Here is a 24900-nt window from a genome sequence, read left to right as displayed (position 1 = left end):
TTGCTTTGCTTGTATTTTGCTCTAGCATTGTTATTTAGATTGGCATTATCAAATATTCACATTTGATTTGGAAGCATTAAGTAATAAACCTGGTATCTTTTGATAGCTATTATTCGTGTGTTTCTCTGTCCTACATGTCCGCCAATTTATTTGTATTGTAGTCCTGTCACTCATGTAATGTTGTCATTTTAATGTTATATTCAACATTGCCATTTAAGCGGGAGGTTTAGATGGCTACAAAACCAGGTTCAACCCACCATTTTTGCTTAAATTGTCCTGTATCAAGTCAGGATGGCCATTGTCATATTATAGTTCGTTTCTGTGTGTGTTACATTTTAGTGTTGTGTTTCTATTGTGTCGTAGTTCTCCTCTTACATTTGATGTGTTTCCCTCAGTTTTAGTTTGTTACCTGTATTCGTTTTTCTCTCAATCGATTTATGAATTTCGAACAGCAGTATACTAGTGTTGCCTGTATTTACCTATATACTGGCTTTACTCCACCTTCTTATTGTTTGCTGATGTCAAGCTTGATAACAATGCTTGAGCAAACCTTAAACAAACAATCAGGCAAGGCAAGCAAGCCAACCAAATTATTACTCTACATGCATTAATGATTTGACTCGCATGAAATCGGTCTTTTGATTTTCGTCAATATTATTACATTAACCATTCAAATAGAACAATCTTTTCAATCGAAGCATCAGTTCATTCAGCAGCGATTTTGCCTTCAAACCTTTTTACACATGCCAATTTTAAGTAGAAAGCAATTGTTAGTTAGTAGTATGTAACAAAAAACAAATTTACAGCACAGACATGGCTTAAAATGAAATCAATACTTTGGCTTTTCAAACCTTAACTTTCTGTTTAAGGTGTAGGTTGTATTATTTAAAACAAAGGTAAATGACTTGAATATATAAACCAAAGCATGATTTCATATTGTGTTAGTTGGCTAGCATTTAACCCGCAATACACACCAAGGGTATGACAGCTGCGGCAGCAAAAGTCCTTAATGCTTGGATCCACATGACATATATATGTCCCATATTTGGTTATAAATTCCAGGCAAGACAATCCATTAATCAGGATCTTTGTATCCGTGCAGTAGTCTTCTTCTGTAAAATCTGTAGCCAAAGTTACTCATTAATATCACCAGTGTGGATACTTCAAATTTTTTTTTGGAACAGGTTTGAGTTATATTTGGGATTGTCAGATATTAATTATAAAAAAGAAGATGTTATATGAGTCCCAAATGAGACACTCTCCACAAAACATCGAATGATACAGAAATTAAGTACTGTATTGAACAAATCCTATGTAATAAAATGAATAAAAAATGAATAAAAAAAATACATAGTAGCGAAATCGCGAGCACATGATGTTTGTGTGTGTTTTTTACCTGTACTACGAAGAGGACTGTTAAGCTCCAAACAGTATGGGAAAGTGCGCTTTATATTTTTATACACCTGATCTACATTAACCGGCCATTTGCGCTTTTGGCATCAGTTATGCGCCAATTGCTATTTTCATGATGTATTATTTGCGTCAAATGATATTGTTCTAAGGCATAAATTGCGCCAATATACAGATTTCGTTTGTGATACGCGTTAACAATGGACATAAGTAGGGAAATAACCCAAAAGCTAAATGATATTTTAGCTGAATTCAAATTTATGAATATTCTTTGTTTTTGGATATAAAATATCATCAAAACCTGTAAAACGGTATAATTTGAAAATAGATTATTCCTAAATAAGATAGACTACAAGGACGAATTTGATTGTTAAACATTTAATTTAGTGTTGTTTTTTTCGATTTACACATTAAAAGCCTAGCTAGGTCCACATTTTAAAACCTACAGCCAATAAGAACAGCATAATAAGATAGCTAAAGAATAACAAAACTACTTACTTTTACTGCAGGACTGGCAACATCTTGTTTTGAATATAGAATCTTGGCACTGGAATGGGGAGGCATCTTGTTCACAATTCGCTTTTGGTGGAGGTACATCTGGGAAGGGACAGTTGTCTTAAAATGAACGAGACATAACAATTAATGAGAGAAGCATAATGATGTGAAGAAAAATATCCTTACGAAAAAATCACTCCATACTGAGGAGCAGGTGTTGAAAGCAAATATTTATAAAGATTTCACATTTTTGATCGGCACAAAGCAACTTAATGATTTAAAGTTATAAGTAAATAATAATAAAACACAAAATTACTGTTTGCACGTGTTTTTAATATCAACTTTAACGTTACAACGTGTAGAAATATATAAGATCATGTAACGTAAAACTGACAAATTAAAAAAAAAATATCCCATTCATTCTAATTCAGCTGTATGGAATTTTTAAAGAAAACGGGAAAAAAAAAACATTCAGACTACAGTTATGATCATCTCAAGTTGGCCATGACGTCATCAACGTTTTTTTTTCTATAATTGATCCCTTAAAATGGAATTTAGAATTAAATTGTTAGAAACAACTATAATGTTTCTGTCTATTTGAAAAAAAATGTAGTACACACGATAAAATAACCCACTACGCTGTTATTCTGTGGACACACAGCTTTTCTTCTCCTGTCTATTCGAAATAACCTAAACAAATATGGTGCACTATTTTAGTTAACGCGACACAACGCGCGTAATTCAGTGTGCACTACAATTTTTATGTTATTTCAAATAGGAAGAGACAATATTACAGTTATTCAGTAAGTACCGATTTCAGTAGTAGACCTGTTGTGCATGTCTGTACCAGATTAACATCAGGTTGAATCACTCCAATCCGTTTGGGAATTCATTTGTGTACATCAATTCCAGGTGATTAGGACCAACTGAGAAAACATTCTAAAGGGTACTTGCTGACATTATGATATGAATTAGTACATGCAACCTATTTTTAACCATTGAGTATACATAATATACAATAATTAAAAATGTATCTACCTGGCGCAGAAGGTGCAGACTCGTCAAATATACATTTTCCCAACATGCACCACTGGAATTAAAAAGAAGTTGACATTTAGTGACTTATTTTATTTGTATTATTTGTTTTATTCAAAAAAAAAATTGAAAGTCTATTATCCAATTATATAATTAATCTCTTTTAGTATACAGATACATCAAAAAAAATTATGTTTTTAAACTATTTCAGCTTCATTGTGTTCTTTCGTGGTTCTTGAAGCGTTCAGTTTAAATGTTGCCACTGATTTATGAATGCAAATGGTTCAAACGTAAATTATGACCTATTTTTTAAAAAATCGATGAACTTGTTCAAGAATAAATATTATAAAAGTAAATAAAAGTAAATGTAATCGTTATTAAATTATCCTGTTGGTATATAATAGGAGTTCGAATCAAGGAGCAACTAGACTGTGAAGAACATATACCGATTTGATTGTTCAATTACCATTACTTAACCAAACGGATGCAAGGTTCATAAGATCATTATTATCTTACAGTTACTAGTTATATCAATTAGACAATGTATGTCATCCTATACAAGATATAATAATAAAAAGAATAATCATTGACAACAATGCGTTAATATTGTAATTTGTTGTCTGTATCATTACATGTGTATGCTATATATTCCACGTGTTCATACCTTTTTATCACCACAAGAAGTTCCCATTGCAGCTCGCTGTTCGCTAGCTGTGATACAAATTCCCTTTACTGGATCAAAGCAATACATTTTGTAGCACATTTCATCTATTGTCGAAGGAGGCTAAAAATTGAACATAAATATTTATAAACATTCAACCATAATATAACTGCCATTAAGATAAACACATTTGAAAACCGTATGATACGACGTTTTGTAGTGTAAAACATATACCCAGTATTCTGAAAACAAAAAGCAAAAGTTTATAAAAAATAAACACTTTTGAAAACTTAATAAAATGATTATTCAAGCGGCTTATTCAAGTAAAGGATGGAATCTTTCGAAATCTTTGATAGCAGATAACAGCAAATCAATTGGTACAGGTTTTTAATGGAATTGGGAATTTTGCTTCAGGATATAGCACAATAAAAGATAAATTTTGACAGAGTTTTAAAACACTTCAGTCATTTTCTTCTATTGTACAACCCGTACTACCTAAAGTGACAGAATTACCCAAATTATAAAAAATATTAAAAATTAAAACTATTATATATGAAAATTGAAAACTTCACGTCATAAAAAATATAGGTATCATTAAGAGGGAAACTACGTGGTGATCATTTAAGTAATGTTCTGGCTTGCAATGCTCTTCAACTTTGTAATTGTTTGGCTTTATAATATTTTGATATGAGCGTCACTGATGAGTCTTATGTAGACGAAACGCGCGTCTGGCGTACTAAATTATAATCCTGGTACCTTTGATAACTTTTTGCATCAAGCTTGTATTCATTTATAATATATATATATATTATATTAAAGAAAATAACTTACACACATAAAAGAAGTATTTCCATATATTTCCTGACATTGTCCGTGAACATTCATTATTTGTCCAGGTGGAACCGATAGAAACGGTTTTACCACGCCATTTGTCACTGAAGACCCACTGCTATCTTCTCCTAAGCAATTGTTGTGTCTAAAGAAATGAAGAAAAAAAATGAGCCTTTTTAAGAATATATATATATGCATGTGTGATGATTTCAACATATCGTTAGTTCAACAAAGTATACTATGAATACTAGAATTAAATAAATTGTAAAGATGTGAGAAAACCGAATTAAGGTTTGAAATACGATTGGCTTTAACATTTAACATGTTTAACATGAACTCCTTGCACTGTTTATTATATTAACAGGTTTTTCAATAGCAAAAACAAACTTACAGTTCTCTCATTTTTTTGACTTGCTGTTTCATCTGGTAAATTGAACAGTCTGAAAATTTAAAACTGTATTCCACCGTTTTTCTGTTGATTATGGCTGACGATGGCGCCATTATATAATTCATGGCACTGGGACAATTAGCTGCTTCTGGTACACTGTCACCGTCGTGATGTATAACGCCAAGACTAAAATAAAACATAATAAAGTGTTTGATCACACATTATATTAAATAAGGAGCATTAAAATGAATATCTATGTCACAGATAACCATAGATATGGATCATCTGTTATAACCACAATCTCTTGCTCTTTTCCTCCATTGCAATATTACAGAATGCGACCTGGATTTTACCTTTACAGGTAGTGTCAACGTCTGTTATTTCAGCAGCTGCTATTTTATATATTCATTGTTTTGTTTATCATTTTTTTTAAAATTAATTGGGTAGTTATTTTGAATCTACTTATTTAAGTGCTGTGATATTTTCCTGTCTATGAAGAAATAACGTAAACAATGTGGTGCACACTGAATAACTAGCGTAAATATTTCTTAGAATTCAATTCCAAGTTCCATTTGTAAGGAGAAAATTTTGGAAAAATAAACGTTGGTGACGTCACAATCACATGACAAAATTATGTCTATGAGCTGATAGACAAAACACTTTCAGCCCATCCGGAGACATCCAAAATTAAATTCTTTCTTAATATACTATATAAATATGTACACAAAAATGAAACGTTGGACATGGTTTTTCTGCATAAATAGTTATCAACGGTACCAGGATTATAATTTAGTACTCCAGACGCGCGTTTCGTCTACACAAGACCCAGCAGTGGCGCTCATATCAAAATATTTATAAAGCCAAACAAGTAAAAAGTTGAAGAGCATTAGGATCCAAAATTCCAAAAAGTTGTGCCAAATAATGCTAAGGTAATCTATGCCTGGGATAAGAAAATCCTTTTTTTCCCCAAAAATTCAAAGTTTTGTAAACAGAAAATTTATAAAAATGACCAAAAATAGAGAAATCGAGAGTTAATCTAACTAATAAAATTGAGAATGGAAATGGGGAATGTGCCAAAGAGACAACAACCCGACCATAGAGCAGACAACAGCAGAAGGTCACCAACAGGTCTTCAATGCAACGAATAATTCTCGCACCCGGAGAAATCCTTCAGCTGGCCCCTAAACAAATATATACTGGTTCAGTGATAATGAACACCATACTAAACTCCAAATTGTACACAAGAAACTAAAAGTTAAAATAATACAAGACTAACAAAGGCCAGAGGCTCCTGACTTGGGACAGGCGCAAAAATGCGGCGGGGTTAAACATGTTTGTTTGTTTGTTTAAGAATATTTTAAAATTTAAATTGTATTCTTTTTTTCATTATTAGCAAAAATGTCATACTAAAAAAAATCACAACATTCCTATTTTATCAAGTTGATCATTCTTTGTATTCCTTTCGATAATAATGTTTTTCAAAATAGATATGATACCAATGCCGTGCGTATCGCCTGGTTAAGTTATATAACTTGTAAACGTAATGTATAGGCGTCACGACGGGTTCCACATCCCAGATACGATTACAATCACAAAGAGCCTGAGGTTGTGAGAATCAATTGCTCTGTCAATAGTTTTATATGTAGTGTTTTCTACACTGTTGTTTGTTTCTTTCGGCTCTATTTTGTCACGATTTTGTTCTTTTTTCTTCGAAGTTTGATAATACCGCTTCTTATTTACAGGCAATTACAACAGCAGGAACGCTTTATTTTCCTGCGTATTTGTTTTTCTCAACAAAAAGAAGATTGTTAGTAAAAATTAAATACTTCCACAAGAAAAAGATTAAAAAAAACAATGTTGGCAAACGTGTGTAATGACTAAAAGAAGAAATTTAATTCAGACCGATATTGATAATAGTATTTGATTTCCGTACTTCAGAAATGAAAATTTTTCAGTTATCTTCAAGATGTAGAATCATCTGGTATTATACAGGATGTTTATCAATAAATTAAATCTAAGTTAAAAAGTGGGCAGACTGTGACATCAATTTGATGCGAAATATAAGAACATTTCAATATCAAGGTTAACTGATTAAAATGTATAATACTTTTTTTTTTATAAAATTTATTATGTCTGGCGTGTCCCTTGTTATTTCTTATTTTATCGTTTTTGTTGGAGTATAATGTACCTTTTATTGTGTCGTGTTGGAGTTAATATTTTATTATAAATAAATTAAGGTGACGCAATAATAACCCACGCAGTAAGCCTTAGAACTAGAAAACGCTTGTTATTAGATTTAATAGCGAATGTTCATACCTTAAAGATTTTAATATTATCTTATCATATTTCAGATACACAAATTCATATATCTTAATACTGATTATATGTAAAAAAAATATCCGTTTTTAGCCTCAGAAATGTTTAATTCGAATTATTATATTTTATTTTATTGTATTAGATTGCCTTTTATTACTTTCACAGAATTAATCTTGGTCATACTTTCATCTAAAGTATCCTTAAGTAAAAATATTGTACTCTGTGGCGCATACGTATTATGAATGTGAAGATTAGGTTAACGAGTGTACATTGTTTTCAGTGTTTATCTGTTGGTTACATTTGAATTAAACAGGTTATTTTAAAATGGTCAATTCCCAGCCAATTGTGGTTCCTGAAAGGTTGCAACTCCTTCAGTCAAAGTTGAACTAAGACAGTTTCTTTTTTTTTGTTAATCATGTTAATGTAATTTGTCATTGTACGCATGCTCAAACCGGTTTTTATAGCTTTTGCTTTCCAAATGTCAGGTCTTGAGCGTGCCTAATCGATTTTATATCTTTTTGCGAGTATGGACATTATATCCTACAGTTTGAAGGTATTAATGGGATATTATCTCATCAAAATATAACCTCACATTTCTTTTTTATTTTAACATGTTTAAGAATCAGTAATGAAAAGTAAGAAGTAGGTTATCTTAACAAAATGTCTTTGAATAAATAAAATCTTTAATAAATTAGTTAAATTGTGATTTCGTTCTACTTGTGATTGATTGTTGATTGATTCTGTTCTGCTAGCAAAAAATTCTTGCATATGAAAGACGCTAACAAATTGATAATAAATCAAATTCTGCAAAACAGATACAACGAGATGGAGTATTGGAAAGGAGGAGAGGGATGTGATAAAATCTATTTTATAGAGCCTGAGATAACAAAAAAAAAGCTTGTTTTTTTTCAATCTTTTCGTGACTTAAATTTATGATGTTGTAAGCTGGGCCCTCTAAATTAGAAAGACTTTCACCTAAGTCACTACAACGCCATACTCATACTGCAATATATGTTAATTCTAACATTAGATATTGCATATGTTATAAGCATCCGCATTTACTTTTTAAACAATACATCGTGTGCCAAAACATGTTTTTAAAAGGCATTGTCTCCTATCTAAATATAAATGACAAGTTCTGAAACTAAAGCTATTTTGGTGTACACATACTTCATTAAAGCCCATATGTTTCTCTTTTTACTTTAAAAAATCAAACAATATCATATATATATATCATTTAATATCCTTTAGGTGTCTTCATGGAATAATGATTTTCAGGTATGTATGTTTTGTCGAGTGATTGATTTAAGAAACTGTTTGAGTTTCAAAAATTTCTACAAAAGTGATGCCATTTCATATCATACATAAATTCTCCTTTAAAATGTCAATACCGCATTTGTTACATGTTTGTTTAATTATTTTAACTACATGGCATCAAACAAGGAATCTCTCAAATTAAGGAATACTGGACTAAACGGTGTCGAACATAAACGTATTCTTCTTTCTAAGTTGCACAACTCTTTTTTTTTGTAAGGGTTACCTTGACTGTGTTTGGCAACACTTTTGGGAATTTTAGATCTCGGTGCTCTTCAACTTCGTACTTTATTTGGCTTTTTTATAACTTTTTTGGATTCGAGCGTCACTGATGAGTCTTTTGTAGACGGCACGCGCGTCTGGCGTATATATAAAATTTAGTCCTGGTAACTATGATGAGTTTATTTTTAATGTATTTCCATAACAAATAGCGATGTCATTTGACCTGCGCTGTCTCCTGTTTCTAAAAGAGCGATGACAATTTGACCTGCAATATCTCCTGTTTCTACATCAGCGACGACAATTAACATGTGCTGTCTCCTGTTTCTACAAAAGCGATGTAAATTGACTCACGCTGTCTTCTATTTTTACAAAAAACTATGTAAATTGACCTAAGCCTTTTACAACAGATATGTCAACTGACCTAAGCTGTCTCTTATTTTTTTCAAGAGCGATGACAATTTGACCTGCAATATCTCCTGTTTCTACATCAGCGACGACAATTAACCTGTGCTGTCTCCTGTTTCTACAAAAGCGATGTAAATTGACTCACGCTGTCTTCTATTTTTACAAAAAACGATGTAAATTGACCTAAGCCTTTTACAACAGATATGTCAACTGACCTAAGCTGTCTCTTATTTTTTCAACAGCGATGTAAATTGACCTATGCTGCCTCCCATTTTTAAAACAGCGATGTAAATTGACCTTCACTGTCTTCTGTTTCTACAACAGCGATGTGAATTGACCTACGCCGTCTCCTGTTTCTACCATAGCGATGTAAATTGACCAAAGCTGTTTCCTATTTTTACATCAGCAATGTTAACAGACTGAAGTTGTCTCCTAATTTTTACAATAAACAGCCATGTCAATTGACCTAAGCCGTCACCTATTTCGACAACAGCAATGTCGACTGACCTAAGGTCTCATACTTTTACAACAGAGATGTCAATTTACCTAAGTGTTCCCGTATTTTTACAACAGAGATGTAAATTGACCTAAGGTGTCTCATACTTTTACAACAAACATCGATGTCAATTGACCTAACGTGTCTCTTATTTCAATAACAAATAGCGATGTCAATTACCCTAAGCTGTCTCCTATTTGTACATCAGCAATGTTAACTGACCTAAGCTGTCTCCTATTTTTTTTTACAACGAACAGCGATGTCAACTAACCTTAGCTGTCTCCTACTTTTACAACAACGCGTCAACTCACATAAGCTGTCTCCTTTTTTACAACAAACAGCCATATAAATTGACCTAAGCCATCACCTATTTATTCAACAGCGATTTCAACTGACCTAAGCTGTCTCCTACTTTTACAACAACGTTAACTCACATAAGCTGTCTCCTTTTTTACAACGAACAACAATGTCAATTGACCTAAGCCGTGACCTATTTATTCAACAGCGATTTCCACTGACCTAAGCTGTCTCTTACTTTAACAACAACGTCAACTGACCTAAGCTATCTCCTATTTTTACAACAAACAGTCATGTCAATTGACCTAAGCCGTGACCTATTTATTCAACAGCGATTTCCACTGACCTAAGCTGTCTCTTACTTTAACAACAACGTCAACTGACCTAAGCTATCTCCTATTTTTACAACAAACAGTCATGTCAATTGACCTAAGCCGTGACCTATTTATTCAACAGCGATTTCAACTGACCTAAGCTGTCTCCTATTTTAACAACAAACAGCCATGTCAACTGACCTAAGCTGTCTTCAACAAACGGGGATGTCAGTTGACCTAAGCTGCCTCCGTAATTCTTCAACAAGCAGTGGTATCACCTAAGATAACTAATCAATTCTTCAACAAACGGGGAAGTCAGTTGACCCATATTATACTTACTTGTGTCCAAGCTCGTGCGCTGCGATTCCCCCTGAATTATATGATCCGTGGTCAACAATAACGGACGTACTCATAGAAGTACATATCCCACTTAAGTAGCTCGTTCCTACAAATAGAATAATGAGAACCTACTAAGCATATAAGAACATATCCCACTTAAGTAGCTCGTTACTACAAATAGAATAATGAGTACCTACTTAACATAGAAGTACATATCCCACCTAAGTAGCTCGTTCCTACAAATACAATAATGAGGACCTACTAAACATAGAAGTGCAAATCCCACTTAAGTAGCTCGTTCCTACAAATACAATAATGAGGACCTACTAAACATAGAAGTGCAAATCCCACTTAAGTAGCTCGTTCCTACAAATACAATAATGAGGACATACTAAACATAGAAGTGCATATCCCACTTAAGTAGCTCGTTCCTACGAATAGAATAATGAGGACCCACTAAACATAGAAGTGCATATCCCACTTAAGTAGCTCGTTCCTACAAATAGAATAATGAGGACCTACTAAACATAGAAGTGCATATCCCACTTAAGTAGCTCGTTCCTACAAATAGAATAATGAGGACCTACTAAACATAGAAGTACATATCCCACTTAAGTAGCTTGTTACTACAAATAGAATAATGAGTACCTACTTAACATAGAAGTATATATCCCACCTAAGTAGCTCGTTCCTACAAACAGAATAATGAGGACTTACTAAACATAGAAGTACATATCCCACTTAAGTAGCTCGTTCCTACAAATAGAATAATGAGAACCTACTAAACATAGAAGTACATATCCCACTTTAGTAGCTCGTTCCTACAAATACAATAATGAGGACCTACTAAACATAGAAGTGCAAATCCCACTCAAGTAGCTCGTTCCTACAAATACAATAATGAGGAGATACTAAACATAGAAGTGCATATCCCACTTAAGTAGCTCGTTCCTACAAATACAATAATGAGGACCTACTAAACATAGAAGTGCATATCCCACTTAAGTAGCTCGTTCCTACAAATACAATAATGAGGACATACTAAACATAGAAGTGCATATCCCACTTAAGTAGCTCGTTCCTGCAAATAGAGTAATGAGGACCTAATAAACACCTTACAACAGTACAATTAAAGTGATTACATGTATGTAGACCATAATGCTGATTTTATACTTTAAACACGTTACTCTTACATCGATAAAAACAATTTCATTTTGTGATTCAAATGAAGTGTCTCGAAAGATAATAAAGTGAAATTTAAACTTATAAAAGTCGAAAATAAAGTGACAACATCATGACTAAGAAATAAAAAATAAAACAAATCATAGTAAGCAAAACACAACATAGAAAATTAAAGACTGCGCATGACGAACCCCGAAAACTTGGGTGATAACAGATGAGCTCATACTTTTACAACAGAGATGTTAATTGACCTAAGCTGTCTCCTATTTTTACAACAGAGATGCCAATTGACCTAAGCTGTCTCCTATCTTTACAACAGAGATGTCAATTGACCTAAGCTGTCTCCTACTTTTTCAACAGAAATGTCAATTGACCTAAGGTGTCTCCTACTTTTACAACAGCGATGTAAATTGACCTAAGCTGTCTCCTATTTTTACAACAGAGATGTAAATTGACCTAAGCTGTTTCTTACTTTTACAACAGAGATGTCAATTGACCTAAGGTGTCTCATACTTTTACAACAGCGATGTTAATTGACCTAAGCTGTATCCTATTTTTACAACAGCGATGTAAATTGACCTAAGCTGTCTCCTATTTTTACAACAGAGATGTAAATTGACCTAAGCTGTTTCCTACTTTTACAACAGAGATGTCAATTGACCTAAGGTGTCTCATACTTTTACAACAGCGATGTTAATTGACCTAAGCTGTATCCTATTTTTACAACAGCGATGTAAATTGACCGAAGCTGTCTCCTATTTTTACAACAGAGAAGTAAATTGACCTAAGCTGTATCCTATTTTTACAACAGAGATGTCAATTGACCTAAGGTGTCTCCTATTTTTACAACAGCGATGTTAATTGACCTTAGGTGTCTCGTACTTTTGCAACAAACATCCGTGGCACCCGTTGTGATGTTCGTTTTTGTACAAATCGGTAATAAGTCTTATTCGGTAAGTCACCAAAGGCGTTGATTGCACCCAAGTTTGGCACTCAATTTTCTCGAAAAAAGGTCACCTTCTTATCGATAGTGAACTTACAGAACAGCGCATGGTTAGTACAGCAGATATATAAATATATATACAAACAAATAAATAACTTTCCTGCGTAATTCGAAAAAGAGTAGGCTAATGCCGCTATGAGGCAGCACTCGCACCCGCAAAGTGGAAAGGAATTAATATAAGTTGCAAAACGTGTTTCCCAATCCACTATAAATAAATTTGTTTAACTAAATAAATAACTTGAAAACATGTCTTTATAAATCATACAATAACTTGAATAACAGTCAACAGACACTTTATTCTAAAAGGAAATATATTATTGGTAACATACCTAATATGTATCCTCTACCATTTGTAGCATCGTGTCTGAATAAAATATAAAAATAACAACAATATTTAGACTTTTATATTTTTTCTTTATCTGCGCAGAATAGTTTCTGGATAATCCGGTACGAATAAAATTTTCTGTATTGTATACTGAGCTCGTCAAAATACATTTTGATGTCCTCTTCGCGGTCTGCACCTAAGACATGATGATTTCGACAACAATTGAGGAATTTAGGCATAAATATTACTACTGGATAATATAAAATTTGAGAAACGAGGGTTTGTCACTTTCCTTACCCGGCCATGTTACACACGGAAACACCACGACTGCCTCGATAACCTCCGCTACAATTCCGACCACAGTCTTGTTATAGTGAACAAAGAGCAATAACTCTGTTTTTATGCAATGGTATTTTAAAACGGAATTGCTTTTTCTATTGAACGACTTGTTAAGTTTTTCTGTCCTGTTTATTACCAATGTTATTTCAACTGATCGGGCGGAGCTAACGTTTTAATTTGCATAAGGAGTTTTAATTTGCATAAGGACAGTCAAGATATTTGTGATAAGGATGATGACCTTTATAATTATAATTGATTTCGAATCACCTATTAGTGTCACCAAACGTATACACAAATGAACTAAGTATATAATATAGGACGAATAACTGAACTGTTCATTCATGAGTTGTGTCCCATAGACTGTCCTTCTGCAAATTTAAACATGAGCTCTGCCCGATCAGTTGAAATAACATCGGTAATACAATATGTATTTGAAGATTTGTTCAACGAACTTTCATCAATTTCGTTGTATAAAAGCTTTAAATAAATATGTTGTAAAAGGTGAGTACATTGTTCAAACGTATTTGGTTGAACTTACTCTGTAAAGAACATGGCGTGGTCGTGTTTTGGTAAATTTGTTGATTTTTTTAGAAAGTTTGTCAATCCTAACAATGTCGTACTTCCATCCACTTTTGATCGCTTATCCTGTCCCTGCGAATAAGTTAATACAAAAGGCATATCTGTTGGATCCTGAAAGTATATAATATCTTTATTAGATTTATAACTTTACTTTTCGTATGATTACCTCTTTGTGATTAGCTGTGCAGAATTAAATATACAAGATCATAGTTAAATAAAAAGCGATTAGTACCAATGTTGTAATGTCAGTATTGAATTGTTGTGTGTATATGTAAATAAGACTTAAAGAAACATTCATTTGTCTCGATTGCTTTTTTTACTTTTAAAAATAAATGTTTTTGAACAATAAACAGTAAATTTTGACTGGCATCTTGCCCAAACTTCCACTTGCTGAGTAGTGAGCCAGTAAACATAGAAAAACAACTGAATTTATTGAATACCTTCACCAAATACAAACATTATACAAAAAAAACAAACCTAGCAGTAGCATACAGTAACCCACAGACTCTTAAAGTTTACGACATCTTGGAATCAAATAATGTCTTCAGGAATAAACTGTAGAGTAACCCGCAGACTCTTAAAGCTTACGACATCTTGGAATCAAATAATGTCTTCGGGAATAAACTGTAGAGTAACCCGCAGACTCTTAAAGCTTACGACATCTTGGAATCAAATAATGTCTTCAGGAATAAACTGTAGAGTAACCCGCAGACTCTTAAAGCTTACGACATCTTGGAATCATATATGTCTTCAGGAATAAACTGAAGATCTTGATTTTATATATGAGGTTTGGAAGACAAACGAGGTGGACTATAAATAACAATATACTCACCTTTGCAACAAAAAATCCCGCCAGTTTAACTTTTATATGAAAATCAGTATTATTAATTGATGAAAAACGTAAATCTATCTACAAAAAACAAAAAAAATACATTTAAGGATCTTTTCCCCCTATATATTTATATGATACTTGGTTATTCCTTTAACCTTTCTGTACTTAAGTGTTTAGATTATATTAACCTGTTCATTAAAAAAAGTTTCTATAATTTTACCATGTTTGCAATTTCGGGGGCCAATAAATCGCTTTGGTGACCTCTATTTAATTTCGGTGTCAATTTGTCTATTGTGAAGAGTTGTCTTTTTATCAGACTTGACAACAAATGTAGCAAATTTTATTTCACATGGTTAGTAATAAAAACTCATTGTTAGAATAAGTATAAATATAAAGCAGACGGACGGATACCGACAATGTTGTTCTGCATCTTCAGTGGCGGATCCAGAAATTTTCATAAGTGGGGGCCCACTGACTGACCTAAGAGGGGGCCCGCTCCAGTCATTGCTTCAATGATTCCCTATATAAGCAACCAAATTTTTTCCCAAAAAGGGGGGGCCGGGCCCCCTGGGCCCCCCTCTAAATCCGCCTCTGATCTTAAACGTTACAGAGACGTTGATACGAATACAATTTGACACAAATCATGAAATCGATGCTACAAAACTCGTAGAATATACAAGTTTATGGTTCAGGTGGTATGGGAGTCTAAAATAGAAATGATAGAATTTGTTCATACTTTGCCAAAACGTAGTATTTATTGATATATGGTAAAAAATATAATAAAAATGAAAGGTCACCGTGCTTTTTCTCAAGCTACGGGTTTTTGAAAAAGGATTCATTTTGTATGAATTATACAGGAAAAAATACAACTTTGTGATTAGAAACTAAACTAAATGATAGAATTGTAAAATAAATTAGGAAAAGACAGCTTTCACACAATGCTTTGAGAATATCAAAAGAAAAGATAGGGTCACCGTATTTTTTTCCGGCTAAAATACAAAATAGGAAAATTTCATGTAGATTCCTTCAGAAAATGCACTATTTTAGAGTTACCTCCCCTAAAAATGCCAATTTAAGAACATTGAAAAACAACCAAAAATAATCCATACTTGTAAAAATATTAGTTTTTATAAGTTATATTCTTATAAATTGGTTCTTTTAAATGAAAATTCACATTAGATATCTGCATTCCTGAATCAAATTTTGCTAACTTGATAGAACATCTGGACCTTAGATTCTCTGGTTTTTACAATCCAAGATGGAGAAAGACACCCATACCATCTTAAAGGCTATTTTTTGTAGACGAAACGCGCATCTGGCGCAAATACATATTGTCAATCCTTGTTTGATGAGTTTTTAAAATTATTAGATGTCCAAAAGAATTATTGTCTATGAATAAGACCATATACTTTTTATTTTATTTGCGTTAACTCATATTCGAAATATTCTGTATTTTTATTTTGAACTATAAAACTAATTAGGACATTCTAGTACATTTGACTTAATTTTGAAATTGTCCTTAAAATTCTAAATTTCATGAATTTCAAATATTTTTTTTTTCGAAAAACATGTTTGTATAGGTGTTTGATCTCAAATATACGTTATACGAATAATGAAAACATTTTTGGCTATATCGCATTTACCATTCATAACTCCATTCTGAAATGCAATCTTTTGTTTCAGCATTGTAAACACTATAGTAAATAGATTTTTCTATGATTTATGGTTCAATGATACATTTTCGTTTAAGATAATATACAATGTATAATGTATAAGTTTACTTACTCCATTAACAACATGCGTAAAATAATATCTTAATTTCGTCATAGTATCGTCATCGTTACCATGCTTTTTGTAGAATCTGTAAAAAATGAATCAATTTTAAATGTACACATTGCAAATTGATTATTACAACACACGGGGTCATGTTTTTAGTCTTTACAGAGAATTTAACAACATATAGTGGTATTATTGTATACATTGTACAACCGCCTCGGTGATACTTTGGTAACTTGCTTTCGTCGATTGCGGGAATTCGTGGGTTTCAACCACGGGTTTAAAACAAAACATAAAAATTTGTAATTGCTACTTCGATTCGCTGCTAAACTCGTTGCATTTAGGAAAGAAGCAAATACTAGTGGGTTCGACTTGATTCGGAATAAAGTGTCCATAAGAATAAAATGCTTTCCTATTGAATGTTAAAATCCCATGTGTGTGTGTCAATCTAGTACAAAGCATGATTCATATGCATATCACATTGGTATGACTGTTCTCGTCTTGATATATATGTAATGTGTGTGACTGGACGTAAAACGAAACTCCATCCATAAACCCATTATGTTTTGTTTTCCGTATTTGTATCTGCTTTGATTCCACATTGGCGTTCACGTTGCTATAGTATATTTTTTGGAAAAACTTGTTGAAGGTATAAAGGTATATTTTTTTTTAGATTTCCCTCAATATTTGTTTCATTTAAAGACAATTTTCTTCGTACAATGCAAGATGGGAACAGGAAGTGTACTAAATGTTTACCACAAATGACACCTGCAAATACTTGAGTGATCAAAGGCAATAAGTATAGAAGTCGTCTGACAGTTATGATGTAAAGAGAATGTAGGTCTGCATATCTCATCATTTTGAAACTATATGCCACTGTCAGTTTTTTTTTCGATGTATAGTGGTTTTAAAGATAAAACGCAACACTGGCATTTTACCCCTATGTTCTATTTCTAGCCATGTTGATCGTGTTGGTTGGCAGGCGAGATCATCGGGCACATTTTTAAACTAAATACTCTAATGATGGTTATGGCTAAGTTTGGTTGAATTTGTGCTTTAGTTTCAGAGATGAACATTTTTGTAGAGTAACAGAACTACAGACGATTACGACGGAAGGATTACGATCTATTATCCGATGATAAACTTGCAATGGTATTTTAAAACGGTCTGTAACACAAACACTGCAGTAACCTATCGTGAACTATTGTGATGATAAATAATCAGGAAACAATAGTTTTCCTTTATCAACATTTTTAATAATACAAACAAAATAAATAATTGTAATCAGATCACTAAAGAGGACATATTACTTACTTTTTGTATAAACTATGATCAATGAGTATAAGGACTTCTACAGTAAAGGTTGATGGCATGTCAAAGTCACTGTCTGTGATATAGTTATCGCGCGGATCAACTTGGCGTCTCGATAAATGGACCATGTTATGTCCTAGATACTGTGTGAAGAACGACCGGTGGCGATCTGAAATAGTCATTTATAACATTGTAATTATAAATGTCTAATACGTGCAGTATTGTCATATACGTTGTACATACTTAAAGTTGTAAATAACAGAACATGTTTTAAAAAGACATGCACGAAACTAGATTATAATTAAATAATAAAAACTTCTTTTTTACTTTTTTGTCTGAAAATTCACAGAGAAATATCTTGTATTTGTGTATTGGTGAAACAAAAAAGCAAATGAACTTTATTCAAAGTGTGTTGGATTGGGTTCTCTAAATTGTCTCACTACAATTGTCTCGGTACAATTGTATTTACTATTATGTATAAATAAACGTAAGAGGCAGGTCAATGTCCCATGAACTTGTTTCACACTAACTTTTAATTAACAAAGGTCATGTTTTACATCGTTTCTCGTTTTTTTATATAGATTAGACCGTTGGTTTTCCCGTTTGAATGGTTTTACACTAGTAATTTTGGGGCCCTTTATAGCTTGTTGTTCAGTGTGAGCCAAGGCTCCGTGTTGAAGGCCGTACATTGACCTATAATGGTTTATTTTTTTGAATTGTTATTTGGATGGAGAGTTGTCTCATTGGCACTCACACCACATCTTCCTATATCTATTTACTAAAATGTCAGCATAGTTTTAAAACTAGCTAAAACTATTTGAATAGCTATACAGCATGGTTTTAAGACTACCTCCAATTATTGAAATATCTTTAAAGCTTAGTTTTAAGATTTAGCTAATATTTTTGGAATGGCTAAACGGCATAATCTTAAGACTCCCTCATATTGTTTGAATATCTTTAAAGCATAGTTTAAAAACTACCTTATTGTTATGCCATCTTTAAAGCATAGTTTAAAAACTATCTTATTGTTAGGCCATCTTTAAAGAATATGTTTAAGACTCGCAAGTAGTGTTAGAACATCTCAAAAGCATAGTTTTGATACTACCTTATATAGATGAAACATCTTTAAAAAATGGTTTCAATATTACTTTATATTGTTGGAATATCTTCAAGCAAAGTTTTAAAACTCATATTGTTTCAATATCTTCTAGCAAAGCTTTAAAACTACCTTATATTGTTAGAATATATTTAAAGCATTGTTTAAGACTACCTTATATTGTTAGAATATCTTGACAGCATAGTTTTAATACTACTTTCTATTGCTGGAATATCTTCAAGCATAGTTTTGAAACTACCTTGAATTGTTAGGATATCCTTGAAGCATAATTTTAAGACTACAATGCTTTATCTTCGCAGTTTATTTTGTCTTTTTAACTTTTTTTGATTTCGAGCGTCACTGATAAGCTCGTCTGGTGTAAATACAAAATTTGATTCAGGTATCTATGGTGAGTTTATTTAGAGCATTGTTTAAGACTACATTATAATGTGGAATAAGTTTAAAGAATAGCTTCCAGACTACCTTATATAGCTGAAAAAATCTTTAAAACATAGTTTTAAGACTACTTATTATTGTTGGAATATCTTTGAAGCTTAGTTTTAAGAATTCTTTGTATTGTTAGAATATCGCGACAACACAGTTTTAATACTACTTTATATTGTTGGAATATCTTCAAGCATAGTTTTAAGACTACCTTATATTATTGAAATAGCTATACAGCATAGTTTTGATATATCAAGCTTATATTATTGGAATAGCTACACTGTAGTTTCAAAACGTAGTTTATACTGTTGCAATAGCTATTCAGCATAGTTTTAAGACTACAATCACTTATTGGAACTTCTTTAAAGCATAGGTTTAAGACAGCTGATATTGTTGGAATAGCTGTCTAGCATAGTTTTATGAGTAGCTTATATTATTGGAATAACTATACAGCAAAGTTTTAAGACCTAAATTTGTTTGAATATCTTTAAAGCATTGCTTTCAGGATTAGCTAATATTGTTGGAATAGCTATACGGCATAGTTTGAAGACAATATATTGTTGGAATATCTTTAAAGCATAGTTTTAAGACTTCCTAATTTTATAATATCATTAGATATCTAGATATCAACTGATCATATAAATAAAAAAATGCAGGGGATATTGAGAAAAGGAATTCTAAAGCACATATATATCAAAATAATAACTAACATCCGTTGATATATATGGATAAAAGACCTCCACCAGAAATGCTCATACTTTTTAAGTTTTCTGAATTTTATTGCAGCATTTAATTGTAATTACTGATATCTATAGACCGCTAGAATAACATGATATCGGAGAGTTGCAAGTCTCTTGTTTACTAAGAGAAAAGGATGTATGTAGTGATCATAAAATTTAATTTCTTTTCAATATCTTCTTTATAATAACACACAAGTTGAGACTCCAATGCCTAGCTACCGTTGCATTTCATTGATATATAATAATGAAAAAAGCTGAGAGAGGCGTTTTTACTTTCAATTTTTTACGAAGTTAAATATGTTATAAATATGTCTTGTTATCTTTCATCAGAAGATTATAGAGTAAAAACGCTTTTTACATCATTTGGTACTTAAAATTTTAGCGACAAATATATTTACCTTGAAAAAGGTATAGTAAAACCAATATTTAAATTTTCTCATAAAAGTTACACTTATTTCCTTGTTTGTCATTTAGGTTTATTAACTTTCAATACAACAGGAAATAGGACCAACAAATCGTAAATATGTCAACAAGAATACTTGTGATACTAATATAGACCATTCATTACTGTTGTATAACTCCCACAACAATCATTTTCCTTAAGCAGTATGTACAGAATTAATTACAACTTATTTGACAATTCGTATCATTTGATAATGTAACTATGATGTGATTTACATTCAAGACGCAAACAAAATTAACAAATTTAACGTAAATTATTTATTAGTATAAAAACCGTTTGTGGTATAATTTTTTTTTCATTTTTAAGTAACTATGAACTTTCCAATAAAGAACTCTTTTTAAATAAATATAAAAAATATTTATAATATTAAACTTATCAATAATGCTCACTTACTTGAAGTAATGCCAGCACTTCTCTTACGTAAATAATGAGAATTATTTTTGAATGTATTGGCTAGTTTTCCTGATGGCTCCAATACATATGCTGTATTATTTGTTACCAGATAACCATCCTGAAAGCACAAAAATGTTTTCAATACAGAAGACAAGAGGCAAGCAAGTAATTTGAGGGTTTCGATTAAATGTGGTGCAGATTTTTGTATGTGTTGTATCATTTATTTTTATTTAACAAATAGTAAGATCAGGAAAATTCACCTTCTTATTTCAATAAAACATTTATGTAGATTAACAAGGTATTTTGAGAATCGCAAAACAACCGTTAAACAATGCCGAACAACCGACTGCAACGAAGTAAAAATTTAATAAAAAGTAGTTTTGACAAACTTACCAATTCTGTATGATTATCTTTACTTATTTTTAAAGAAAAAGCTCCAGTTTGATCTTTTGATTGGTAAAACGCAACATCCTAAATGAAAGTAAAGCATAAGTCATTACTGCTTGAAGTCTATGCATATCAACATCAAATGGAATTTATAGTATTCATATCTTTAATCTTATGAAGCATTTTTCTGATTTTCAGAATTTATTTGTCATGTTTAGCAGAGACTGCAAAAGCATATTTAAATGATATATATAAAAGATAAAAGTATAAAAACATGTAACTTAGAAAACTTATTAAGGATGCTGTAATAGCTAACTATTATGCACAAAAGCATAAAATTCAATTCTGCTCTTCTGAACAAAATTATTTTGAACAGTTATAAATGCTGTACATAAGCGAAAATGTGCATGATAGATGAACTATTCGCTTAAAATGAGGACAAGAACATTGGACATGAATTCTTAGACTAGATCTTTTATTTAACTTATACAATTACTGAGATGTTTTAAACATGTTACTAGTATATCAAGAATAATAGTCCGTCTCTAGTTACCTTCCTAAAACACATTGACCTGATTTCGAGTGAAAGGCACGCGTTGTCTCTTACTCCTATAATTGCGTGCTTTGCGGAGATATAGCTATTACAAATGTTTTAAGAGTATTTAAAAGACAGCTTTCAAAATAAAATTGAATAATAAAATTCTAATTTGAAACAGTGAATAATAATAAACAAATTTTTCAAGAATTTAAAAGAACTTGTCCCTTTTTTTACAATATTTTGCTGATCTTAAATGTTTTCTACATATTATTCTTGTTTATTGTCATGTCATGATACTAAATTAATTATAATACAACAATTCCTATTAATATACAATTATATAATACATAGCTACAAATTAAAATGATAAATCCAAAATGTTTAGCTTGTTACTGGAGTATAAATTGAATGATTTTTACACCCAAGGCTTTGCAAGAGTACACATTACACGAAGGACCATTAAAACGTATAATCTAAAACAGTAAAATCATGACAAAGTATAGTCTTCAAACGTATAGTTTATGACTTTGAGTTATTTTTATAAGTCCACTAGGTAATCAGTAATGCTAGTACAAAATGTACATTGTTGTAAGCTTGAGGTATAATTTATATATTAATATCTGTTTTCAGTGGTCATTTTACACCAAATTTATGAAATTTTGATAGTCTTTTCGATTAATTCTCTAGACAATATTTCAATAGGTTTTAAAATTTATATTGTAAATAAACACATTGCAGTTATTCATAGATGAATAAAAAATATATTGTACCCTTACATCCAATCATACCACTCCTAATTTGACTTCTTCATCTGCCTGGGTACACAAATGGCCAACCTAATGCAAGGCAAATGTAATAGTACCGTTTTCCCTGTTGACTGTTACTGAGTTTCAAAATTGATTGGCAAATGTTTGTCACTGACTTAAGATGTTTCAGTTTAACAAATGTGAATCTTTCAGTTTTTAAAATGTAACCGAAGGGTACCCAAACTGCACCTGTATGTGGACTTTTATTTAAGAGACATACAGAAGTTTCCTATTCTGTGTTAATGTAGTTATATCCTTATTAATAAAATAGTTCCTTATCTTTAATTTTTAATCAATGTTGAATCATATAAAAATGTGTTTGAACCGATATCTGACCATCAAACGGTACAATATTCTGCAATGAGTAGTACTTATATATGCTTAGTTTCGCATCCTCACAAATCTAAAAACAGATGTTTGATTTTCATTTTCCACTTTTTTAGAACAATTTAAGAAAAGTCTATGCTTACTATGCATTTTGTAATAAATGGATGCATGTTACGGTCATAATTTTACTGCTCATTTTCAAAAGATGACTAGTATGATTGTTTGCGTGTTCATTAATTATGGAAAACATTATTGTTAAGAACTCTTTTATTGGATTTGTCAGTTTTAAAGATTAATGGAAAAAAATAGACAAATCTTACTGTAGTGAAATCTGTGCAAGACTTCAAATAACTTAAAACTTGAAGCCATGAGTTTTTACAAAGTCGATGTTATGAATAATTATTTAAAATACAGTTAAAAAACAAACTGTAACACTAATTATAAAAGTTTTCAAACGTACCAACTTACGTATCATACTTTACAACCAATCAGATTAATAAGTAACACTTACTTTACTGGTACCAAGTTCACATATCACATTACCAGTTTCTAGAGAGCACATTGGCACATTTATATCAATATTTGGATTTCTCTTGAGATCTAAAGTTTCTATAACATCACTTTGGCGTATATCGAAACTTATTTCCCTCGGAAATGTTTCCTCATTAGAATTTTGTGTCTGTTCAGCACCTAAAAAATAAACTGAAATATAGTAATGCTGTAAATATTACCGTCGACAGTGTTCTTTAACCACAAAACTGTTGTTTTATAATACAAATGACATGGATTGCAAATAAAAACAATAATAAAAAATAGGTATAAATCACAAAGAAAACAGTGTTTCCAAGTTTTTTTATACATACAAATGACAAATCAGAGGTCAATCTTACATTACATTTTATTCTTTATTCTATGGTTGATTATTTCTTTTTTCTTTATAGTAAGAAGAAAAAAATAAAATCTATAAATATGCTTTAAACATGTATTTTATTAACAGGTACAGTACTTACCATAGTTTGTAGGAATTTCTGCATTACTTTGACGTGAAAATAACTGAATAACATATAAAAAATAAACTCCGACTGGTAGTGGATACATCCAATCCATGATTCCGGATATTGTCCGAGATCCGTCCCTGCATATATACTTCTGCAATATGCAGCTGTTCGGTTCGGAAGCAATAAATAGTCCGGACCGTCTTGGATGAGGATTATATTCGAACTAATCAAGATGTAAAGGTAGTACAAAGCAATAGGACGATTATTGCCCGGAGAACAAGGCAATAAATTGTCTGTTTAGTGTATATTGGGGGCACATGTAGGTGTCATCAAATACATCTGCATAAATATATTTATTTGTAATACGTGCAAAATAATTCTCATAAAACCCATCAATTAAAAATTTATACATATTTAAAGTGTGTCAAGAGATTTTCTGTTTTATTCGTCATTTTGACTGATTACATTAATATAATACAAAGGCAATTAAAACAAGTTTTACCTGGTGTGCACATTTCAACATTTCAAAAATCGTTTATGTTTTAAAACCAAAATCTAATGGTTTGCTGAACTTAGGAATAACACTACATCGAAATACATTGTCCAGTATGAGAATGTATAAAGGCTGGCTTCCTTCTTTTGAATAAAAAGCTCCTTATTTTGGTCAGACACAAACAATATGTAGTGAAGTTAAACTGCTTGATTTCCTCTATCCCAGGACTGTGGTGTAGCAGTACAACATCAGAAAAAATTGCAAATCAGTTGGAAAAGACTGAACTTATCAGTTCAATACAAAACACAAAAACCCTAACACAAAGAAAAATTATATCTGAGACTA

General features: G+C 31.6%; 1 protein-coding gene across 2 annotated transcripts in view; it reads right to left on the bottom strand.

The window, feature by feature from the left end:
• LOC143058569 (A disintegrin and metalloproteinase with thrombospondin motifs adt-1-like) overlaps nt 1-24295 on the bottom strand; it is a 28773-nt gene extending 4478 nt beyond the window's left edge. Inside the window, exons 1-16 of one of the 2 annotated variants that reach the window (XM_076232057.1) lie at nt 24075-24295; nt 23576-23754; nt 21400-21477; nt 21007-21124; nt 17874-18039; nt 16569-16644; nt 14784-14861; nt 13911-14062; nt 13038-13072; nt 10524-10629; nt 4824-5006; nt 4433-4577; nt 3605-3724; nt 2944-2995; nt 1909-2025; nt 975-1121 (exon numbers count right to left, since the gene is read on the bottom strand). In XM_076232057.1, coding sequence (XP_076088172.1) covers nt 975-1121; nt 1909-2025; nt 2944-2995; nt 3605-3724; nt 4433-4577; nt 4824-5006; nt 10524-10629; nt 13038-13072; nt 13911-14062; nt 14784-14861; nt 16569-16644; nt 17874-18039; nt 21007-21124; nt 21400-21477; nt 23576-23754; nt 24075-24171 — 1849 coding nt within the window. In that variant the 5' untranslated portion in view covers nt 24172-24295. The remainder of the gene's footprint in view (nt 1-974; nt 1122-1908; nt 2026-2943; nt 2996-3604; nt 3725-4432; nt 4578-4823; nt 5007-10523; nt 10630-13037; nt 13073-13910; nt 14063-14783; nt 14862-16568; nt 16645-17873; nt 18040-21006; nt 21125-21399; nt 21478-23575; nt 23755-24074) is intronic. The other variant, XM_076232058.1, reaches the window with a different exon arrangement.
• Nucleotides 24296-24900: the final 605 nt, after the last annotated feature.

This window comes from Mytilus galloprovincialis, chromosome 14, assembly GCF_965363235.1.
Source record: "Mytilus galloprovincialis chromosome 14, xbMytGall1.hap1.1, whole genome shotgun sequence".
Lineage (NCBI taxonomy): Eukaryota > Metazoa > Mollusca > Bivalvia > Mytilida > Mytilidae > Mytilus > Mytilus galloprovincialis.
The sequence above is the reverse complement of the archived record's forward strand: the minus strand, read 5'-3'. Positions and strand labels throughout refer to the sequence as shown.